Genomic DNA, 22,818 nt, shown 5'->3' with positions numbered 1-22,818 from the left:
TTCCACCAGGTGGCACTGTGGACACTGGGCCAACAGGTGGCCAGTACAGGTTATGTGGTGGAGCCCTACCGCAAATACCCCTCTCTGCTGGAGGTGCTGCTCAACTTCCTGAAGACAGAACAAAACCAGGGCATAAGGAGAGAGGTATGCACCCCTCCCTCCATCTTGGCCCCTAAACCTTTGTTGTCCTCAGTTTTCTGAGTGTTGTTCACTGACTCTTTATGAATCCTGAACCGTTACCTGTTGACATAGACTAACCAAATGAAGGTCTGTTTAGCTGTATTGACTGGGACTTGTGAATTATAATCAGACAAATACATAGACCATAAGCCTACACATTTTCCATAGTTATAAGAAACTTTTCCAAAGTCTCGAGCTGTGATGTAAGTGATAATTACCAAAGTATCTTCCCTTGCCTGCTACCCTATACGTGTCTCAGAGAGAACACTCTCACTGAGCATGGTGTGCAACACGTGAACGTACTGTGAGCTCTGGCAACTTTGGCACTGAAATCTATTATCAAATAAATTTAAGCTCCTGTTTGGCTTATTATCCAATGGTAATTACCGCACCATTATTTATTCTGCTTTATAGGGCAGACTTAATGTAGTTGACAATTGCTAACTGTGTATGCTGTGTGTCTCCACAGGCTATACGTGTGCTGGGTCTTCTCGGAGCTTTGGACCCTTACAAGCACAAGGTGAATATCGGCATGATTGATCAGTCACGAGACGCCTCTGCCGTCAGTCTCTCTGAGTCCAAGTCCAGTCAAGATTCAGGTAGGCCTGTGATCACACACAGTTTTGAGTAAAGTTTTCAAGAGTCACAATATTTGTTAGTTTAGTTTTTTATTTGTCTCCCTCAAAGTCACAGCAGTATTAAATTCTCAGTGCAACAGCTGGAAAGTCTGCCATGTCGTTGTGTCCATCAGGGACCTTGAGATTGTTGCAGTAATTACTGTGTGTGTGAGAGAGAGAGAGAGAGAAAGAGAGCACCTGATGGGATAGTATTGTTAAGGGTGTGTATATTGAGCACTTGTTTCATCATAGTTGATTTTGTGATGATTTTTTTTTTTTTCATTTTATAACAAATACTGTTATCATGTTTAGATAATTTGAAAAGATTCCTCTAAGCCATGTTGAAGTGGTCACTTGTGTTTGGACAAATCAGGGGACATAGGGAGTCAATCAGATGCTACCAGAAATTGCTCATAGGCAGCAGCCTGGACACTAACAGATTTCCTAAAGATGAGCTGTGAGGTAAATTGATGGAATAAACACATCTGATTTTAAAGGTCACAAAACTTCAGTTCTTATGAAAACATTTGCAGTGATAAAATGTCAGCTAAAGATTGAATTGCATTCATTTTTCATACTCGTGAATGATTTCATGATGCAAAATAGCTGATGTGAGTAGGAAAGATGGTCACAGACATGAGATGCTTCACTGAACAATATTTAATTGTGCACAATAGCCATTTGTGCAGGTATGATCTTTATACACAGTTATATATTTAAACGTGAATGCACAGGCAGAATTGTTTCTGTTAGTTAAAAATCGTTGCTATGGAAAGAGTTGTGAGAAAAACACACCTTCACTCTAATCTTGGTCAGAACAGGATTGCTCTTGAGGGGCATTGATTTCATCTTAAGTTTTTTTGAATTGCTGAATCTGGCTCTCAGAAACCATATTCTGTCTGACCCAGAGCACTTATGATTATCCTTTACTGCTTGGCTTTATTACATTTCATAAATCTACAGTTAATAAGAAATGGAGCTCAGTAAAGTCATATTTCTACTTACTCAGACAAAACACAATATTTTGGAGATCTTGACCATGCGTTTGAAAAGTCAACACCGACTATGTATTTGGGTTTTCACTTTGTTGGAGCGTTCATTCTTTGGGTTTTAATTTCTGCTTCTCTCTGACCTACACCCAACTTAACCACCTCCAGAATGAGGGTCTTGCAGTTCAGAGGGAAATATAATCTCTACAACTGGAGTTGGATCTTTCAAAAGAAAGAAAGAAAGAAAGATTTAATTTAAGGTGACCCACTTTAGACAGGCATCACTTTAAGCAGTAAGACCAATCACAAATGATTTGCATCAATGTTTTTTTATGTTTATTTATAACACATATTGTCCATATATGCTTAAATGTAAGCAAATCAACTGAATCATTCCCTCTTAACTGTTGTGCTGATTTTCTGCCACTAGATTAACTGTAACTTTACACATCATAAATGAAGTCAGGTTATTTTAGCTCCTAATGTAACCAAGGGTTTCCATAAGAAGTGGTAACAGTCTTACAGTCTTGTACAAGCCCAATAGGATGTATGGTTCTGTACTTCACACAACATGAAATAAAGAACATACTGAGATCTTATCACCGGAGGGGTAAAAATTGTTGAGTTTGTCCTGAGAATGACTCCTGTGGGCCATGGTGCCATCAGAACTTAAGGACTCATCCTCTGTGGACTGTGATTAACACACAACAAAGCAAAACAGGGGGGTTTAACATTCTGTATGATGGATGCTGTCACTTAAAGGCCATCATCCTCTGGAGAACTTGAAAGTGCATAACAGTGATGATTATAAAAAATATATATATATATATATATATATATATATACATACGTCATGTGCATTGCGTATGTAGAGTGCAGATCTCCACTTGTCTGCTCCAGTCATGTGTCTCAGAATGTGATCTCGCACAATATGGTAATAGTTTTACCAGTGTGTACTCCAGCTAAATGGACTGTGACCAGAATTGGAGACTGTACATCTTTTGGCAGACTTGTCAGGGTCAGCGTCTGGAGCATTAGCAATATTTGACAGCATGTTTTTTTATGTGGGAGGTCATTGGCTAAGACCAACTCCTCACCTGACTTCAAACAAGACCAGTCATAAAACTGATGAAATAGTGAGTCTTCCCTCTTAGTTAGTGGCTGTATTTGCATGTGTTGTTATGTCTTTTCTTACACAACTGAAGCCTGCATTACTGCGGTACTGTTCCCTCACTTAGCAATGATGCCTGTTTGTGGGCTCTAAAAGTATGCATGTAGCCATCTATCCTCATCATTAATCTAGACTTGGTGAAGAAGGAATAACAAAAAAATCCAAAAGCAAATCAACCCTCTTTAGCCTGTAAGCTCTGTGCCAATCTGTTATGTCTGCAGTCCAGACTTTTGAGGGGACAACTGGAACAGCTGAAACTGTACTCCTTCAGAAGGCCAGTGAAACGCTGAAAACCAGACGTCTGTATTCTCAAATGCCTTGTAAAACTCAATAGCTCTGCATAGATAAATGGACAGACTGACCCCATTTGAAGTGCCTTTCACAAAAAACATTAATAAAAACTACTTATTTAAAAAAAACATGCGTTGTGAAAGCTGCATTTGTGTGAGTTTATGACAAGTCAAAATGACAGAATTTTCCTCTATTAGTATTTGATTGGTTGTTGAGTGCGTTGGCAGATTTATTTTTCTGGATACCTGGATGTCAGGTTTCTCACTGTGCCAGTGCAGTGATCCATTATATTAGATGAGTAGGCTTAATTTTTTCACATTGCTAATCTGAACTCCTGATTCCTACAATTAATTTAAAATTTGTATACCAAAACAAGAATGAAAATCACACGAAACAGAAACAGTGCTGCTGGCAAAAAGTTATATTTCCATAGTTGTTCTTGGGGTTAAACAAGAGTAAATCCACGATGCATAATCATGAAGTACTGCAGTCAAGTGTCATCTTATTTAAAAAAAAAACAAGAAATCCTTCTTTAATTTACTGTCCAGTGTTGTAATACAGGATGGTGCCAGAACTGACGAGCGGCCAGCATTAACAAGCCAACAATATCAACTCTCTTCTCCCATCAGCCCTTTATTGCTGTCAAACTTTATAGATAGCTCCAGAAGCATTTTCAATTGTATTTAGTATGAAGGAAGTGCTGATTTTGGTTGTTAGGGTGGAGTGGTGGTAGTGGGGGAGTGGAGGGGGTGTCAGAGATGTCATAAATCATCAGTGATATACTCAAACGTACATGCTGTAGAATTACTGCCTGACTAATGGTCTTTGAGTGTCGTGACAGAATAACTTTCTGTCCTGCATAGTCACAAGGGTACAGCTGATGAAGTTATTGTTGGAAATGGATTCATAGTTGTATAATAAGCCCCAATACTCGTGATGTCATGTTCACATTTGGAAAAGCCAGAAGTAGATGAAGTAGTTTAGTCTGGAAGTGTACTTTTTCTGTCGAAATGAAAGGAAAGAGTTTTTGCCCACCGCTAAAAATCAAACCAATACTCCTTTTTAATACAGGCTGTCATTGTTGTCTAAACTTGTTTAAGTTATGTTCACATTTGGGATATTAAATAATAGCAGGAAAACTGGTCTGTGTTTTCTGTTATGATGAGTTGAGAAACACAGCAGACATCTATCAAACAAAATGCAGATATGCAATAACTCATACTCCTCAAGTTAATTTTATTATATATTTCTTAGGTCTGGTCGGGAATAGGAAGTGGCAAATCAATTTATTTTTTATAACACTACACACACACACATACACATATATATATACTATACTATATATATACTCTATATATATATATATATATATACATATATATATAATATATATATGAACCTCTGGTTCATGGAATCCCATTCAATTGTTTCCTACTAAAGAGTGTGAGGTGTTGCAAGTCTTGTGATTAATTTATCACAAAAATCAAAGTGAGTCTCTCTACGTTTCATTCCTCACAGCGGACTACAGCACCAGCGAGATGCTGGTGAACATGGGAAACCTGCCCCTGGATGAGTTCTACCCTGCAGTGGCAATCGTGACTCTGATGCGTATCCTGAGGGACCCATCACTCTCCAACCACCATACTATGGTAGTACAGGCTGTCACCTTCATCTTTAAGTCTCTGGGCCTCAAGTGTGTCCAGTTCCTGCCACAGGTCATGCCCACCTTCCTCAATGTCATTCGGGTCTGCGATGCCAGTATCCGAGAGGTAGGTAGCACTGTAGAATAGGAGGCAAGGAGCCTTCTCATTTATTCATCTTTTTACCTTTTAGTTAATAATGTCTGTAATTCTCGAAGAAAATCTCTTACTCTTTGTCTCTCTGTGGTTGTTTTGTTCTCCAGTTTCTTTTCCAGCAGATGGGAATGGTGGTGTGCTTTGTAAAAATCCACATCCGTCCTTATATGGACGACATCTTCACCCTCATCAGAGTGAGTTACTGTGTCAACACCACCCCAACCCCTGTCCCTGTACACTGAACATCCATCCCCTCTTTATTTTCCTGTGAGTCAGGCAAACAGCTGCAAACTCTTAATTGCACTCAGTTGTGCTCACCACCTTCCTCATTAGGAGTAATGTGTTGTGGGCCCCTGGATGAAGGCTTTCCCCATGTCACACAGTACACATCATGTGTGCTGTGGTACTTAACTAACATGATTAAAAAGGCTGTGGCACTGGGAGAATGAGAAAATGATGTTGTTTGTGTGTGGGTATTTTTTTCAAGCTCTCTTTAGTTTGGCCCAGTGTTTTAAATCACACTTTCCAACGGTAGTACATTTCTGATGTATGTTTCCACTCACGTCCGATTCACAGAAAACTGGTGAGGAACCCTGACATTCACCCTGATCACATGTGGTTGATAACTGTTAAAACCATAGCCCTTGCACAAACACACTTGCCTAGCACATAATCATATAACAGGGAACAAAATATCATATGACTGTCCTTGTATCGGAATCTTAGTAACACTTTTACTGACACTTTTGCAGTGGCGTGGTAACTCCTGGAGAAAAGTAATTGAGAAAGCTGGACCGGTGCAGTCCCTCTGAGTTAATAAATAGTGGGTGAAACAAAGAATCTATTCATTTTTGCTCCAGCTCAGCTCCTGCATCCAGATGAGGGGGCTGGAATAGCCATTCAGGATGTACACTCACTCTCTAGTCAGCTGCCACAGGCAGAGAAAGCAGGAAGTTGGGGGCTGCTTAAGACCTCTGGTCCCCGACAAAACACCTCCGCCAGATCTCACAGCTGAAGCCCATTGACTGATTGACGTATTGCGTGACTAAAGTCTTCCACCTTAACTCCAACTGCTATTATCTCTAATGTACACAGTGACCATCCCGTGGATTTTCCAAAATGGTGTCATAAGCCACAAAGAGATGTGATGTCTGTTGCAGTTGACAGGAAATTGTCTCCGTTCCTTGCCATCTAGTCCTGTGACGCTCACTCTCTACCTCTGGCTTGTCATAGCTTTGCATTTCTTGAGGGAAATTTGTCCAAATGTCTCTCTCACACACATCTCTTTGATGGAAACATATTTTGACCCAGTTACTAAGACCCACAGAAACCCTCAGTGCTATATGAGTGCAAGGTGGATGAGGTAGTGCTTTCTTCTAAGTGCTTTGGATGTACCTCCTGAATATTATAAAAATTTATATCAAACGTTGGACTCACATAATTCAGGTCACTTTAATTTAGGACAAACGTATAACCTAATGCAACAGTTATGTCTGCCTGTTAGCTTAGGTTTTATCATTATTCTTTTCATTATTGTTATTCATATTGTTATGATTATTATTTTCCCTTTTTTAGGTCGCACTATGTTTCAGGACAGTTGTGGCCTCTGTACAGTCTGTTCTGCTAAAATGATGTAACTGCTGATGAATTAATTCTTAATATCACATAATATGAGAGCTGAGAGAGTGAATAGTTTGCCTGATGGTGTAGTAATCCATTTTAGAGTTGTACAGCCCACTGTCATCCTACCAAGCAAGGACAATATTCCTTAACTTATCAGTTTTTCAAGAGATACTCCATATGATATTATTCTAACTCATGCCAACATGTTATGATCTGACCTGTAGGAGTACTGGACACCAAACAACCCCATGCAGAACACCATCATCCTTCTGATTGAGCAAATTGTGGTGGCGCTGGGTGGAGAGTTCAAGCTGTACCTGCCTCAGCTGATCCCACACATGTTGCGTGTCTTCATGCATGACAACAGCACAGGACGCAGTGTTACGATGAAGGTGAGTGCAACGTGATACAGATGCCAATCCAGCTGTGCGATTATAGGGACACCCTTGGCTAAAGAAGCGTATGTCAGTATTTTCCATGAACTCAAAAGCACAACTTGTGATTGAAATGTAGTACAACTAATTCAAAGCTGCTATTGTTTTCCAGTGATAACAAAAGATTTGTTTGGCTGTAAAACATATTGTTCATGTTTATAATGAGATTTTGCATCTGCCATTCAAAATCTCAATTGAAAATTTCATTTATGTGAATGTACCTGGAAAAATTACAGGTTGAACATTCAACTTTGATGTATCAGAATTATAGATAAGATTAAATGTCAAAATGTGGTACAATAACTGAACATTAGTAATTCAGTCACTGCAGGAGAAAAAATTACAGAATTCTTCAGGGACAAAAAAGGAATATAAGCATAAAAACTGAATTTTAGAAAACAATAAAGGTTTGACAAATTGAGAAGTTATAGAAATGAATCCAGTAAGGCTGGAATTGAAATTGCGGTCACAGAGCTGGAACAGCTTTAAAACAAAGTGCTTTCAGAGCTCTCAGCAGATGCTTAACAAATAAAAAATACTGCTCGGAAACAGGCTAATGCTGCCATGAATGCTTACTCAGCAGCGTGCAGAGAAATAGCTGAAATAAAAAGAAACTGAGTCATTTGAAAATACATGCAATAAAAACAGATTAATCCGCCTGCTGTGGCTCATGCATAGGCAGTATCATCATCAGAGAGAAATCAGTGTGTGTGCTGTTTAATGATTCACTGCCTGCATATTGCATAATCTTCCAAGTCCTTAAGTAATGGAACATTACTGTCACTGTCATTTCCCTTAAACAATTTAACTGGTGGCCTTAAGCCACAAGTCTTATGTATTACTTGCTTTACAATTGACATAGAAGACAATATTCAGTCCTGGCAGACTGTCAGTGTCTTATCATGTTTATTTCTATTGCTTGCAAATCAGGACTTTCCTTAATTTGGTAGAATATACTGTATAGACAAAAGTATTGGGACACCCATTACACCAACAGGGACAGTAATGACATTGCATTCTAAATACACAGACAGTTTTGCAGCTGTAACAGCTTCCACTCTTCTGGGAAGGTTTTCCACAAGAACTTGTGTTTCCGTGGGAATTTTTACCCATTCATGCAGTAGATCATTTGTGAGGTCAGGCATTGATGTTGGACTAAAATGGCTGGCTCAAAATCTTTGTTCCATTTCATGTCTTCACTGGAAGTAAGAGACGTAGTCCAACCCCTGAAAAGAGGTGTGTCTGGATACTTTTGTCTATAGACTGTATTTTTACTATACAGCTCTCCTCTGTGACCTTAAAGTGTGTAGGTGGTTAAAAATACATAAATCCCACACTTGAAAACAAAGATAGGTGGATGTTTCATCACAGTGTGTACAGATGACAGCAGACTTTTGAGTCCTGAGGAGGAGGTTTGAGAACCATTGGTGTAGAAAAGGTAAATAACCCTAATGAATCACTGTCAGATGAAGGTGAAAAGGTTGATCAATCTTTTGTAGCAAGTAGCTTAATTGCATTTAATAATTCAGTTGTACTATCTTACTGAGCAATCATCCTATCATTCTGTTAACAAAAAATAACAAAGTTTGAATACCCACTTGAGATTTCAAGGTAGTTAGTAGATATTTTTACCACTAGCAGTGCTATGGAGCACATGCACATGGAATAGATGATACACAACAGTGTAATGCTGTTACACACATCCGCAGTCTGAGGCAGTAAAGAAATGTAACCATGCACCTGCAGAAGTAAGGAAGTTTGCTAGTTAGAAAGTATACATGTAAATTATGTAAATGATTTTTTAGTTAGGAAGGAAAGGCATTTAGTACGTTACCCCTCAAGGATATACATGATGTGTTTTGATGAGTAACACTGAATTTATCTTTGTTACTCGCTTACTCTGATTGCACTTTGACATGTGAAATCCTGAGACTCTCTGATGTTCAAGAGATGGGGTAGGATTCTGATTGGCTGCTCTGAGTGCAGGACAGTGACAAAGGTTAATAACAGCAAAATGTGTCATAGAACACCGTATGAAGAACAAATTTGTGGACTGCTTTTGTAGGCATGTTAGCACCAGCACTTTATGATCCACAATATTTCCTGTTCTGCCTGACTTAGCTGTATGTTGTGACTAAATTTTGGGATTTCTGAGCAGGACAGACAATGTTAAAGACACATTAAAAATGAGGGTTTTTGTTGTGGGTTATGTTGAGTCCTTACTAAACTAAACTAAACTAAAACTAAAACTAAACATGAAGTATGTGTTGTATCCATGCAGAAATTTAGAGGTAGCTGCAATGGAGATGGAGTTTAGTCCCTGTAATTGATAATGGCAGTGAAGCAGTAGTAGAATGTATGTCCAGTATAGCATGACCCAGAATATTGTGTTATGTAATTGATTTATTATATTGTTATTATTTTTTTTAGGTCAGAGTTTACCACTCAGCTCCAGTAGACATTTGTATTTGGAGAAAAAGTGACATGCTGTCTGTCATAAATCTGGTGGGAAAATTACACTAATTAGATTGAAAAGATCATATGTTGGATTTGAGTTGTTATTTGAGTAGCTGTCTTAATTTTGCTGGCACTGCCAAAGGGACTGTGCGTTTAAAATGTACTCCCATCACTCCACACGCTTTCAGAAAGCGCTCAGTCCACAGTTGACTTACTGGGGTGCTGTTTTCTGTTCGCGGTTTCCGTCGATATCCATCAAGACCGTTCAGGTCCAAGCCATTCACTTGTAATATAGCAATTCAAAGACAGCATAGATGTGTAGCTGACACACTCTCCTGTTTCAGCAGCTGCAGCCAGTAGCTGTCGGGTTTTCCCTCAAACACTAAATCATGGTTTGGGCTCAGAGCATGAAGACAGAATCATAAGAAGCACAGTCATCTAGTGCTCTCTGCTCTGGTGCTGTTGTGTCTCACAGTCTACAGTATTAGATAACCCAGCAGCCCACAGTCTGGATAGTCTATAACTCAAATCTGGGTCTGGACCCTAATCTTATGCATAGAATGGGGGTCACAAAATAGGGGAACTGGGAATCGAGTTACCCTCTTGTCTAAAGGAGAAGAAAAGAAAAACATACTTCCATCATTTTAAGGAGCTGTTCTGTACATCCAGAACTACTGACCCCCCCAGCACACACACAAGCACTCATACACCTCCACCTCCACTTCCTGCTGTCTCGCCATGCACAAATTAGATGTGGGGGTGGAGGTATGAGGAGCTGGGGTGGGATTGTTGGCTGCAACATACGTCATCCTTTAAGACCACCAGCCAGCCATCCATGCACGCTACTCACACATGCTTCACATAACATGATGTGACCATTAGATAGAACTGCAGAAACCTTTAACCACACAGCTAACACAGCTAGCACTCCAAACAGCCAATGAGCCTCACATCCACAATGATATGTCTATGAAGGTACAATGTTTTATTATGCATATGCATCTGATATTGGAATTTGGATATTATTGCTGATTAATTAAGCTATGTGCCTCACTGTGTGGAAGAGACCTGGATCATGTTTTTGTGGTATAATGCCTGATTTTAACATTTTTTCTCTAACTTTTATATAGGTGTATATTTACGGAATTGTTTTTTATAATTAAAATCATAAATAGTCTTGCACCAGCAACTTGATGAAAAAAAAATCTTCCAGAATGAGAACAATATGTAAGCTAAACATGTAATTCACACAGTGATGCAAACAAACTTGGTAAATTAAATCATTATTCACACAAGTAGTGTAAACAAGTAACTCTGTCCAGAAATCATTCAAAATAAACAAGAATCAAAATTTTATAGATGGGGACTGTTGCCACAATCCTCAATCCAGCTTTTTAAGTCGGTACTGGACGATGTATCTGAGCAGTGCATCCCTAATTATACATGATTTTAATATTCAAGAAAGGACTTATGTAATGGATAAACAAGATTCTACACAGTTTACATTCACATTAAGTCTTACTGTTCATAACATGTCACTCTGTGACATCTTGGCTGCAAACTGTAACAACTGTAATTTATAGTACTGGCATTTATAAAGTTAGTGTCAGGAAATGTTTTGTAGTAGTTTGAAGTTGTGGGTTGTGGCATCAGTCACATTGCAAGAATTTGGTTCTAGATTTTTGGCACCATCATTGGGCCACTGTTCATAGGTGGCACCATGTTTCTCACACAACTGTCAACTAACTTTTTGGGAAAGTTATGTCGCACGGTGTAAAATGGCTGTAGTGTTTATATATATGTTTAGTCTTTGACATTTTATTTTGGTTTCATACATTCTGCACAGCGTGCAAGATCTCCAAACTGTTGGAATCTTATACATATAGTATTATCTTACAGTTTAGCAGTCCCACATTGTGTATCTGAAGTTTTTTACTTGTTTTGAAATATGTTATATTTGTAGCTCTGTTGCATTTTATATTGTATTTTATGATCTGTGTGCTGTGAAGTGACATAAAAATAAGATACTCATTCGTTCATTTGTTCACTCATTCCCGCACAGAATTTTCCTGGAAAGCAAGTGTGTCTGCCAGCACCTCATTGAAATGAAACACTGTCCGACTTTTCTTTTAAGGATTCATAAAAAGACCATTTAACCATAACAAGCTCATTAAAATGAGCTGCTTATGTTCAGTCTTGTGGCATGTGTGAAAGAGCTGTGTGTCCTTTACTTTGCAGCTGCTGAATGCCATCCAGCTCTTTGGTGCCAACCTAGATGACTACTTACACTTACTGCTGCCTCCCATTGTCAAGCTGTTTGATGCCCCTGATGTGCCCCTGCCAGCCCGCAAGTCAGTACCACACATGACTGTCCCATGCAGTTGTAGTTTGCAGTGAGAACATAAAATCTATTCTCACTGGATTCCATAGTGGACTTAACATTATTTTACCTCCTAAATCTGATTAAACCGGGAAATCGAAATGATAGACGAGCAGAGCTCAACTATTATTATTCCTTACCGCACAATATTTTAATGTGCCCTTTTTTTGATATGGAAGAATCCAACTGGAATTTTCAAATGTCATCTAGACTATTGTAAAAAGTCTTTTGGAGCAGACTGTCCCTCTGTCATACTACTGTTTACGTGAGTGGTTTGTGTTGATCTGTTTTTCCTCTGTGTGACTCAGGGTTGCCTTGGAAACCCTGGACCGTCTGACAGAGTCCTTGGACTTCACAGACTATGCTTCACGTATTATCCACCCGATTGTTCGGACACTTGACAGCACGCCTGAGCTGCGCTCCACCTCTATGGACACCCTGTCCTCACTAGTGTTCCAGCTGGGCAAGAAGGTAGCTATTGCTGTCCCCAGGGCTCCCTTCAGATATAGCTGTTATCCAGAAGACTACTTCCAGCTTCCCTACTGCTGGCTTCACATGGACAGCATTTTGGTAACCCCCCACCCCCAAAAGTTTTTATTACTTCCTGCCAGACTGCTGATGTCATTGACCATTTGGCAGTGGGGGGTGGTGTTTACGAGAGTGAATGAGGTCACATTTACCCCTCCCTTCCCTCTCCTTCCCCTCCTTTATCCTTAAACCCACCTATCATTTTCAGGCCTAACAGACCCACAGGCCCACGTGCAGCCGCATCTGGCAGCAAATGTGGAAGGGAAGCTTTTGATCTGCGATTCATTGTGGTTAGATACAAGTGCAGGACACTAAATTATTTGGCTTTTGGTGTGGGGGAAAGAGGTAGCAAAACTAAACCACATAAAGAACTCATACACCCTGTTATTTACTGTCCTTCCTTGTCCTCTTATTTTCAGTACCAGATCTTTATCCCCATGGTGAACAAAGTGATGCTGAAGCACAGGATTAACCACCAACGTTATGACATACTCATATGTCGCATTGTTAAGGTAAGACACCTTGCCATCCTCCCAGAATGAATCCAGGCTTTCTCAAAAACATATTTAACCATTTTACATTTAAAGTTATATTTTTAGCATGTTGACTTGTGAATTCGTCAGCATATGTTCATTATTCTTTGCCTGTTGCCCAGTCAAGCCAAAAGCATTAGAACCCTTCATGACACAGAGTAACTCCACATGGTCGAGCAATGAATTACATAATCAACAATAAACAAAACTTTTTTTGATTTACAGTACACCATAGAAAATCATTTCAATGCGCTGTTTATCAACACTTATCCCTCAGCAAGGAAAGTTCTTTGAGGTCTACTCAACAGTTCATCTGTGTGTGGGCTCTGTGTGTGTGTGTGTGTGTGTGTGTGCGGGGCCATAGGGCTATACTCTGGCAGAGGAGGAAGAAGACTCGCTCATCTTCCAACATCGCCAGCTTCGTGGTAACCAGGGTGATGCTTTGGTCAGCGGGCCAGTAGAGGCAGGGCCTATGAAGAAGCTTCATGTCAGCACAACTGCACTTCAGAAGGTCAGACGTTCTAATTTTTTAAACTGGTTTCCAATTTGTACTGCCTCTGATTCTGATTCTTAGTAAAAGGTAACACAGACAAGTCCAGTGTTTGTTTGACTGGATGGTTGTAGACTGTAGGTATTGTGATTGTGTACAGTAAACAGTCCCATAGTTTACCTGAAAAAATGACATGGGGATCAACAGACCCGTGATGAATTAAAGGAAAAACCTGGACAAAGAAAGCAGAGAAACACAATAAATGCAGATGCTTCCATGCAGGGTTCACTGGATCACTGAAAGGTTTGATAAGTATGAAAATTATGTGAATCATGGCCTTCTCCAACACCACCATCCTCAAAACACCAAATGAGGCAGTGTTTCAGGAGAATGCTGTTCCATTCTTTAGAACATTTAATGACTAGTGGTATAAATGTTATGTGTGTCTCTCAGCCAGCTCTCAGCCCACACGCATTACCTGTGACACTCAGGGTCTGGAGAAATTGTGTCGCTCCCACGTAATTCCCAGTAACTTTTCAGATGGATGATTTCTGTCTCTTCACAGGCTTGGGGTGCTGCCAGGAAGGTGTCCAAAGATGACTGGCTTGAGTGGCTGAGGCGTTTGAGTGTCGTCCTGCTCAAGGAATCATCCTCCCCAGCCCTGCGATCATGCTGGTCACTGGCCCAGACCTACATCCCTCTTGCCAGGTACACCACTTCTGTCTTGTCAACCTGTTTAGTTTACTTCCTCTTTCCTCTATTGTTATTATTTGTTTTCTCTGTTCTTTCATGCTCCACCCATGATAGACCACTACAACTAAAAGCATTCACATAATTCTCCATATAAATGCAGAATTTCAAGCTCTTTCTTTCTGCTCGATTGGAATTGCTCATTGACCAACAGTATAAGACTGGTTGCATGAAGTACTAGCTTCCAGATGTGGCTCTGCATAACTGTAAATGTGAATCAGATTGTTACGGAACAATACTATAAATACTCTACAATCAAAGGTCTAAAACAACATTGCAATTGGTTGTACAGTTTTTGTTTTTTAACAATTTATAGAAAACCTCATACACATCGATTATCTGTTTTCGTAAGTAAATGCTGTTTCTGTGGTTCACAGGGACCTGTTCAATGCGGCCTTCCTTTCTTGTTGGTCTGAGCTGAGTGAGGACCAGCAGGATGAGCTCATCCGCAGCATTGAGTTGGCGCTCACCTCCCAGGACATCGCAGAGGTCACTCAGACTCTGCTCAATCTGGCAGAGTTCATGGAGCACAGTGACAAGGTTAGCATTGTCGGGCCACTGCTATATTTAATCTCTGTGATACAATTTGAACCGAAAGGATAGGATGTGCATGTCTATGTCTTAAGTTCTATTTTCTCAATTCAAGGTTTTAATATTAGCTTAGTTTTAAAGGTATTATTAATAAGGCTTTTCCTGCCTCAAAGGATTTAATTTTCAAGCACCCAATATAAATCAACAAGTAGATGTTATTCATTACTACCAATGACTCAACTAAGTCTGTTTTTGAACTTGTTATGCACATTGTCATTGTCCTAACGTTTTGTGGAACAGAAAGTACATGTCCATTTGATGTTCATGTCATGACATGCACCACATACGGTTCAAATACCAATTCAAAACAGACGTGTCTCCAGCTGGCAAAGCAGCAACACTCAAACCTCATCTGTTTTAATGTTGCATTTGTGGAAACAAGGATGATTGTTCACTTGGCTCAGTTAATTTGATCTTTCTTTGCCATCAACACATCTTAAGAATAAGTTGTTTAAGCATCTCCCAGAAATGTCAAATGGTGAACCAGATGCAAAGAAGAGTTTAGTACTGCAAATAAAAGAATCTGCGTAGAGGTGCTCAGTTTATTTATCAATGCAAAAGTGAGAGAAAACTTCCAAGCATCCCCATTTGCCACAATTCACTACTGTTGGGATCCGTGTCATGCTGTGCCACAAGCAAGTGTGATTTGGGCACAGTGTACAGTACTGGATGTAGTGTCGTAACTTTGAAGTTTGGTCAAACTGCAATACACAATACACTTTCAATAGTTCATTAGAAGTTACAGTGAAAGAATTTATCTGAAGACATTCTGCTATGGTTTTAAAAAAAGAAGAACTTCCAGATAACACTTAAAACTAAAGCAATGATTTGGTACACAAGTGTTACCTTTAAGATTACTTTAAGGTTAACATAGAAAGCCTTTCAAGACAAGAGAGCACTTTCTGGTCTACTGTCTGGCCTAATTTGTGACAATACTGTTATGTTGAGGGCAGAGACCATCATAGTTGTGTCATAGTATAGCATTTCAGGAGGGTTCTCCCCCCTCCTGTGAGGCTGCAGTAGAAACACATATAAAATGTCCTATTGTGAGCCAATGGAAAGAAGGACATAAGACATTTTGTGCAGGCTACCAGACTTTTGCACTTTAACTCAGTTAAAAGGGTGCATTACTACTCATGCTACATGAAACAACCTAATTCCACTATTAATTCAAGTTGTTTTTTTTTTTTTTTTTTAAATAAAAAGGCTTTGGTTATTTTCACATAATATTTCCTTTTCCAGGGCCCATTGCCCCTCAGAGATGATAATGGCATTGTGCTGCTTGGCGAGAGAGCTGCCAAATGTCGTGCCTATGCCAAGGCTCTGCATTACAAAGAGCTGGAGTTTCAGAAGGGTCCTTCTCCTCTCATCTTGGAGTCTCTTATCAGGTAGGAGTTCTGAAATTTTTAAATGGGAAACATCCATGGCTTTTATAAATGCTAAGAACTTGAACTCGGTCTTTCTTCATCACAAGTATTTGACTGAGAATTGCAGGAACCCATTTGTTCTTTAAGAGAACAGAGTAATTAAGAAATGGGCGTACTTATTACTAACTTATTGTTTGGTTGTGTTATACCGGTACTTTTAATTTAAGTTGTTATAGTGAAGTGAAAACAAAATGTAGCTTCATACACTCTTGAAAGTTGGGACTTGCTCATGGCAAATAATTATTTGGTAACTTTGAGATCAACAACAACATAATTCAGTGTCAGTGGGAAGTAAGCAATTGCGTACTTTACGTTACGTTTTGTTTTGTTTTTTTTCTTTTTTTTTTTTTAACTCTTTCTGTTGGTGTAGATTCATCCTCATCACAAATACCAGGTTTGACAGGTCCCTCTGTGATTCACAGTTATTGCATTGCATTAATTAAGTTATTGCTTACAGATAAACATTGAACTATTCTCTCAAAGGCGTTTTTTTAATAGATACATAAGGTAATTATAGTTTACATAACCCTCTGTCCCATAACTCTTTGATATCTTCTGTCATCTTTTCCATCCACTTTTCCCATCTTTCTTTATTTCTGTGCCTTTGGCGTGGCGTGGAGAAATCTGTTTTCCAGGCATCTAATTGGACGCTTGCCTCCTTTTCATCTATGATTGTCTGGACTTGTGTTCTCAGGGGCCTGTTTTCAATTTCTCAGGAGCCTTGATGATGATGAATGATGGGAGTCGACACTCTGGTGTTTTCAATATCCCCATCTGGTTCTCACCTCTCCAGGATTTCCCATAAAAGATCTAGAGGCTGGTGTGCAAAAAGCACAACGTAAACCTGGCTCTACTGAGACGTCATTCTTCCCATTATATCTGATATGCAGATTTCATTGACGAGGTGGTATTGTCACAACTTGTGTTGTTGTGTTCGTAGATGAGTTTGTGATTGTTTCAGGAATTGTTCTTTGTATTCTCTCATCTGGATTTTCGGTCAGGGTATTGAATCCAAATAGGTGACATACTCATAATAATACAACTTTTATGAGTAGTCAAAAATGTATGAGGGATTTTGAGAAAATCAAAAGAATTAGTTTGCGGTCTGACTGCATATTAAAGCTTTGTATATAGCCAGGAAATTGGTCACATTTTCCCCATTATTCCCTACAACAGAACACTGTTTATTGAGCTTTTGGCCCATGATGGTATTGGTACGTTACAGCGTTTTTAAATGGACTCAGATTGGTAATTGATTTCTGTTGTATTTAATTCTTTTTGAATTTGGTAATATTCGGTCGTATAAATGATGGGGGTGAAAACTGTGTGACTCTAAAGGCCTGTAAAAGTAAAGTGTTCCTTCTTTTTCTAACTCTGAATTTGGTGGTTCCATCACCACTGTAGTGACTGGAGCCAGTCATTAATGCATCTGGACCATGCACAGACAGCAATTTATGTTTTTGCCCAAACATGTTTTTGCTAAGGCTGAACAAACAATCCATTACTCCACCATATTTTCTATGATTCTTTGGTCGCTTCATGCCAATCACTTTCACCCTGCCATAATATCTTCATCAAATAAGACTTTCAGAAACTATGACTTTTGGAAGCTCTGTTCAGTGGTTCTGTCCTGAAAATAGCTGTGAATTCCATTTGCAGCCACTAAGTTCCCTAAATGAAGCACACTATTTATCAGATCTGTGTAGTAACATCTGTGGAGACAAGTTTAAATCAATAGTAACTGACTTCTTATAATTGCACGTATATTGTCCCCTTCTGTTTATGGTCATTTCCTCTTTAAATTTCTCTCCTTAGAAGAGAAAGAACAGGTCATTTGACATTATCCGAATGTCTTTTTTAAGTGTTCTTATTTCATTGTGGTCATTTCTTCAAAAGAGAAGGGAGAAATATCCAACTTTAATTGGATGTTTGCTTTGACTGAATGTGTAAAAGGAAGAGAATCTGACTCAGCCTACCAGTGAGCCTGTATAGACAGCGCTCCCTGATAGTAGGTATTTGAGTGTCTTAAGGAATTCTTGGTTGTGTTCAAAGTGTAGCAATGGTGTCATTGTTGTCAAGGCAGTAAACCTAGAGGCATTTAACTCGCTGCCATTTAACTCAAATCTGTGTGTGGTCTTCATTCCTGCGTTTGGTTTAGGTGTGACCAGAATGTCAGGAAGTGACCCAAGAGTCGAAGGTCAGGGCTCAAGGCAAATAAGTTGCCATTATTGGACATGAATGGATACAAGACATTGATTTGCTTTGAGACTTCCATGGAATGGCCACATTTCAAGAGAGAATGATGTAGAATTACCTGTTTGAGATACGCACCTTTTTTCTTTTAAAAAATATTTTTATTTTCTATCACATAAAACAACATAATTACAGAGCTGTACACATTTTACAAATTACAGATTTCCATAATCAATGGTTAGGGCTTTACAATAAAATGCAGGGTAGTTCATAGGAAGTACCTATGTTTGGTCCCATTCCAGCAACTCATAAAGATTCTTTTTAATTAGTTCCTACCAGTCCTTGATGATTTATACCTGAACCAGACCTGTCTGGAGTGATTCTTGCTGCTACCTATAAATGATGCGTGTTAACTGAAAGAATACACCCTAGCGCCTTCAAGAGAAATGAGAGAAGGAGTCAAAATGCAGTAACCCAACGGACAGTGGTACAAGAGCAACTATCGAAGCTTTTAAAAAATAAAATATCTTACCGATAAATACACAAAATGATCTATGATTTACAATCAAACTCTGCAAAATCATTACACATTCATTTGATTAAAATTTAACCAGACCATCACAAACAACATTTTCATTCCTTTTGCAGTCCAGGGAAAGCCACAGTTTGGTTGAACAGATATTAGTGAGATCTCTCAGGATTCATGCGTATGATCTTGATCCAGGACACGCAGTTAAAGCACTTATGGTTGAAAACCCACTGGTCGGACCTTGATCTCCACTTTCTTGAGGGAGTAGTTGGATCCGTGCCAGCCATACCAAGTGATCCCATCTGAATTCTTTGTGTGCTCTCCGTAGCGGTAAAAAACACCATTCAAGTTTGAGTCAGTGCAGCAATTGTACCAGTAACCACCTGAGGGGAAAGAATAAAACTTAGTATTAAATAGAGGGAAATATGTACTTGCTCTACCAGCATCTGCTGTAAATGATCAAATGCATTGTTCTGGGTCACTCTCACAATTTACCTTTGCGCAGAGAAGCACAGTGATCCACGCATTTGTCGTTGTCCTTGTCGATGGTGCTGAAGTTGGTGTTGTTGTGGTAGCGTAGGGAGTCTCCAGCATTCCCACTGTAGTTGGCAAGGAAGAGCTTGTAGCTGTTGAGCTCATTACTCACAGTGAAAAAGCCATACTCAGCATAGCGCTTCTGTCCTTCCCAGTCCTGCATTGAAAAGCACATATAACATGATTAGGGGAGGGCCAGTTATAGAACCTTAAGAATACTGGCATTCAGGGTATGCCTAAAGACTCTAAAAGTTAAAAGTTTGATTTAATTATTAATTTTCTTATGCTCACTAGCCGTAGGAATATATTGGTTCTGTCTTTATGCCCACTTTTGTCTATGAAATAGTTTACATATATCTGATCTTTGGTGTCTCGGCCTAAGCTTTCATGAGTGCCACACTTTGAAACACGTACTTCCATCTCAATTCTGAGCACACTGGGCTGCCTTGTCAGACGGAAGATGTGGTCGTTGCCCAGCCAGAAGTCTCCACGGATGGATCCAAATCCATTTTTGTACTGCTTCCAGTCACGGTTGAATGACGTCAGGCCAATCTTGCGCCTTTGGATCACTGTCCAGCCTCCCCCATTTGTCTCCATATCACAGAAGACCTGGAAGTATTTACCAAAATGTAATAGAATGTACAGAGAAGAGGACAAGAAGGGATCTTCCAAAAAGTACACAGAGAAGACATGCTTTACACAAGATGCTAGAATAACTTACACTGATTTCAGGTGTGCCAAGGAAGTCATCTTTAGGCAGTTTGTATTCGCCTGAGATCCTGTAATTCTTGCTATATAGGGATGCACAGTCATATATGGCATCTGGGGGAAAAAACAGAAGAATCTCTTAAGCTATGCCAAAACCATATGCAGCTTCACAAGCAATTTTTAAGAACATGAATGTCATAAATTCCAAAATATTTTATGGATATTTGACTGCACAGATGAAAAATGACCTTTACCCCCACCAAAAGCAAAATACATCAGAACATAGTATGTACACCATGGCTCTGATTTTTGGATATTTCCCATCTTTTACCCTACTCACAGTATGGTGATGCCATTAATAGGCTATGAGATCACTTTAGAGCAATGAGCCCAATACTGTATAAAAGAAAAAGAGATGGAAGTCTTCCATTTCTTCTAATCTTTGCGTCCCTTCCTGCTCTGTTCTCTCTTGTCTCTAATATGCTCAAGTTTTAAAAAGGGCTCTGTGTTCCCTTTGCCAGTGACATAAATGTGGCCTTGTTAGACCACACAGTTAAGGTATTGAAATAATAAACTACGTCATGCCTGGTTAACCTCTCTCCAGCAGCCAGTGCTGATTAGTGGAGTGTTTAAGTTGAGAGGAACGTCAGAGATGATTTGGCTTTGATACAAACTCCTTGTTGACAGCCCTGCACTTGGGACTCTGCAGTTCAGAATTAATGTTTCTGACTGCTGTTGGGCAAGTCTGATAAGTATGTGTGCACTGTAATCTACATCACGACCAGTGCAAAGCAGTCTCAGACATGTATTCTGAGATGCATGAAGCAATGGACACAGCTGATTATAGTTTTTCACAGCTGAAATAAATATGTACTGTTGTGTGTGTGTGTGCTGTTGGCCTATATGAGGACTGTTTTCGACTGTCTATTTAGAAAGGTGCATTCCAGTGAAATGATGGCTTTTTATTTTCTTACCTTCTTATTCATTAGAGAATTCAAAAAAAAAAAAAATCCCAGTGAAAAGAAGCCCTTGTAATATCTTCAAATTGAACTTTACAACATCTCCAAACAGCTGTTTCTCATTCAGAACAAGCTACAAATGCCGGTAGACAAACAGTACATTTTAAGTTCACTCATATCTAAAATCTGCCCTTATATTTGGAAACAGTATTAACACCGGGAGTGTGAATTAAGCAGCTAGGTACATAACTCAGATATGCATTGGAGTCACTGATGGATCGGTTGTGCCATGTGTGAACGTTTTGGACACTCTATCCGAGACAACTATGCTATGTAAATTGCTTTCAGATGAATTAAATTCACCAAAAATAATTGTTTGACTAAAACATAATTTACAAGTTATGCCCACAAGCATCAGACACACAAAATCTTGGCCAGTGTTTCATAAAACTTTGTACACTTTTAAGAGCTGCTCCAAAATGTTGATGCTTACCCGATGAAGTCTGAGTAGCAGACTGTAGAGTTTGTAGCTGCATGATCTCCACACGGTTGTTGATCTCGGAGTACTTGCTCTCTGCCTCTGTGACCCGGGCTTCTTGCTGCCGGTTCTGCTTGTCCAGCTCCATTATTTGCCTCACAACACTCATTAAGTCTGTCTCCTGCTTGCGACTCAGCTCCTCGAGGAGACTGGTCAGATTGGCAACCTGAACCTTGAGTGAGCGCACCTCATCACAGCACTGAGCCTTGAGAGGCTTTGGAGGTGCTGGTCTCTTCTTGGGATTCTGGGCCCATGTCTCTGCCAGAAGGAGCAGTGTGACCCCCAATGCCACTACGCTTAAATTTACCTTTGCCATTTTTTTATACAAAAGTTCAGAATTTTCACAGAATTTGAGCTGATTTTGATTGCTTTCAATATACAAAAGCAGTCGGTCTTTCTAAAAGGTCTTTGCTGGAAATATCAGTAGGGCCAGTTGAGTTGGAGCTCCTCTTTGGCCAAAGGCTCACACAGACTCTTATTTCTCCGGTGAAGCCCTCCTCTGCCTGAACATCTTAAATATTTTGCATGTGGGTCCTCCCCCTCTCTCCCAGTGTGCACCACTCACCGTGCTGACCCTTTCCAACCTTCAGGGTGGAGGACCTTTCCCATTCCTCCTCCCCCTGCCGCTCCCCTCATCTTGCTTTCACTCATTCCACAGAAGTTTAGCCCACGTTTCTCCTCTCTTTGTCAGGTGTTGAAGGTTTCTGGGCAGTAATGTTTTTTTAGTTTCTGCATACGGAGCTGAGAAAACAAAACAGGGGCTACTGTTTGAACTCAGTGTAGTTCCTGTAACTTGCCAGCTGAACACTTGAATCCTTCAGTTGTAGTTCATTTAAATTTATTTAGGTGTACAGGAACATTGTTAAAACATTTGAATATGTGTTTTAGGCTTTAGAGCATTTGTATGTAATTTTCTTCCCTGTCTTCACACTTAAATTACCCTGTTAATGACAGATTTTATTATATCCTTGGGGCTGACCAGTAAATTCAGTCTTCACATGCCAAGAAGTGTGTGAAGTCACTAAGTAGTCTTAATTGCAGGTTAAGTGTTCTACTGATGCTACTCTTTTGGCACATGTTGAAACAGGCATGTTCTCCGC

General features: G+C 39.6%; 2 protein-coding genes across 5 annotated transcripts in view; one reads left to right on the top strand and one right to left on the bottom strand.

Annotated features, from left to right (window-relative positions):
- Positions 1-22,818, top strand: part of mtor (mechanistic target of rapamycin kinase) — an 80,045-nt gene that overhangs the window by 9,274 nt on the left and 47,953 nt on the right. For all 4 annotated transcript variants that reach the window (XM_046395609.1, XM_046395610.1, XM_046395611.1 and 1 more), the window contains 12 exons: positions 10-144; positions 650-779; positions 4,767-5,017; positions 5,152-5,238; positions 6,892-7,059; positions 11,797-11,909; positions 12,247-12,409; positions 12,886-12,978; positions 13,364-13,510; positions 14,055-14,197; positions 14,617-14,779; positions 16,073-16,218. In XM_046395609.1, the coding sequence (XP_046251565.1) occupies positions 10-144; positions 650-779; positions 4,767-5,017; positions 5,152-5,238; positions 6,892-7,059; positions 11,797-11,909; positions 12,247-12,409; positions 12,886-12,978; positions 13,364-13,510; positions 14,055-14,197; positions 14,617-14,779; positions 16,073-16,218 (1,739 nt within the window). The remainder of the gene's footprint in view (positions 1-9; positions 145-649; positions 780-4,766; positions 5,018-5,151; positions 5,239-6,891; positions 7,060-11,796; positions 11,910-12,246; positions 12,410-12,885; positions 12,979-13,363; positions 13,511-14,054; positions 14,198-14,616; positions 14,780-16,072; positions 16,219-22,818) is intronic.
- angptl7 (angiopoietin-like 7) lies at positions 18,590-22,213 on the bottom strand. The gene is made up of 5 exons (XM_046395613.1): positions 21,674-22,213; positions 20,235-20,335; positions 19,928-20,122; positions 19,475-19,670; positions 18,590-19,362 (listed from the first exon to the last, which is right to left on the bottom strand). Exons 1-5 carry the CDS (start codon positions 22,032-22,034, stop codon positions 19,193-19,195), a joined length of 1,023 nt encoding a protein of 340 aa, XP_046251569.1. The 5' UTR covers positions 22,035-22,213; the 3' UTR covers positions 18,590-19,192.

This window comes from Scatophagus argus, chromosome 8, assembly GCF_020382885.2.
Source record: "Scatophagus argus isolate fScaArg1 chromosome 8, fScaArg1.pri, whole genome shotgun sequence".
Classification (NCBI taxonomy): domain Eukaryota; kingdom Metazoa; phylum Chordata; class Actinopteri; family Scatophagidae; genus Scatophagus; species Scatophagus argus.
This window is presented reverse-complemented; position numbering and strand designations above follow the sequence as displayed.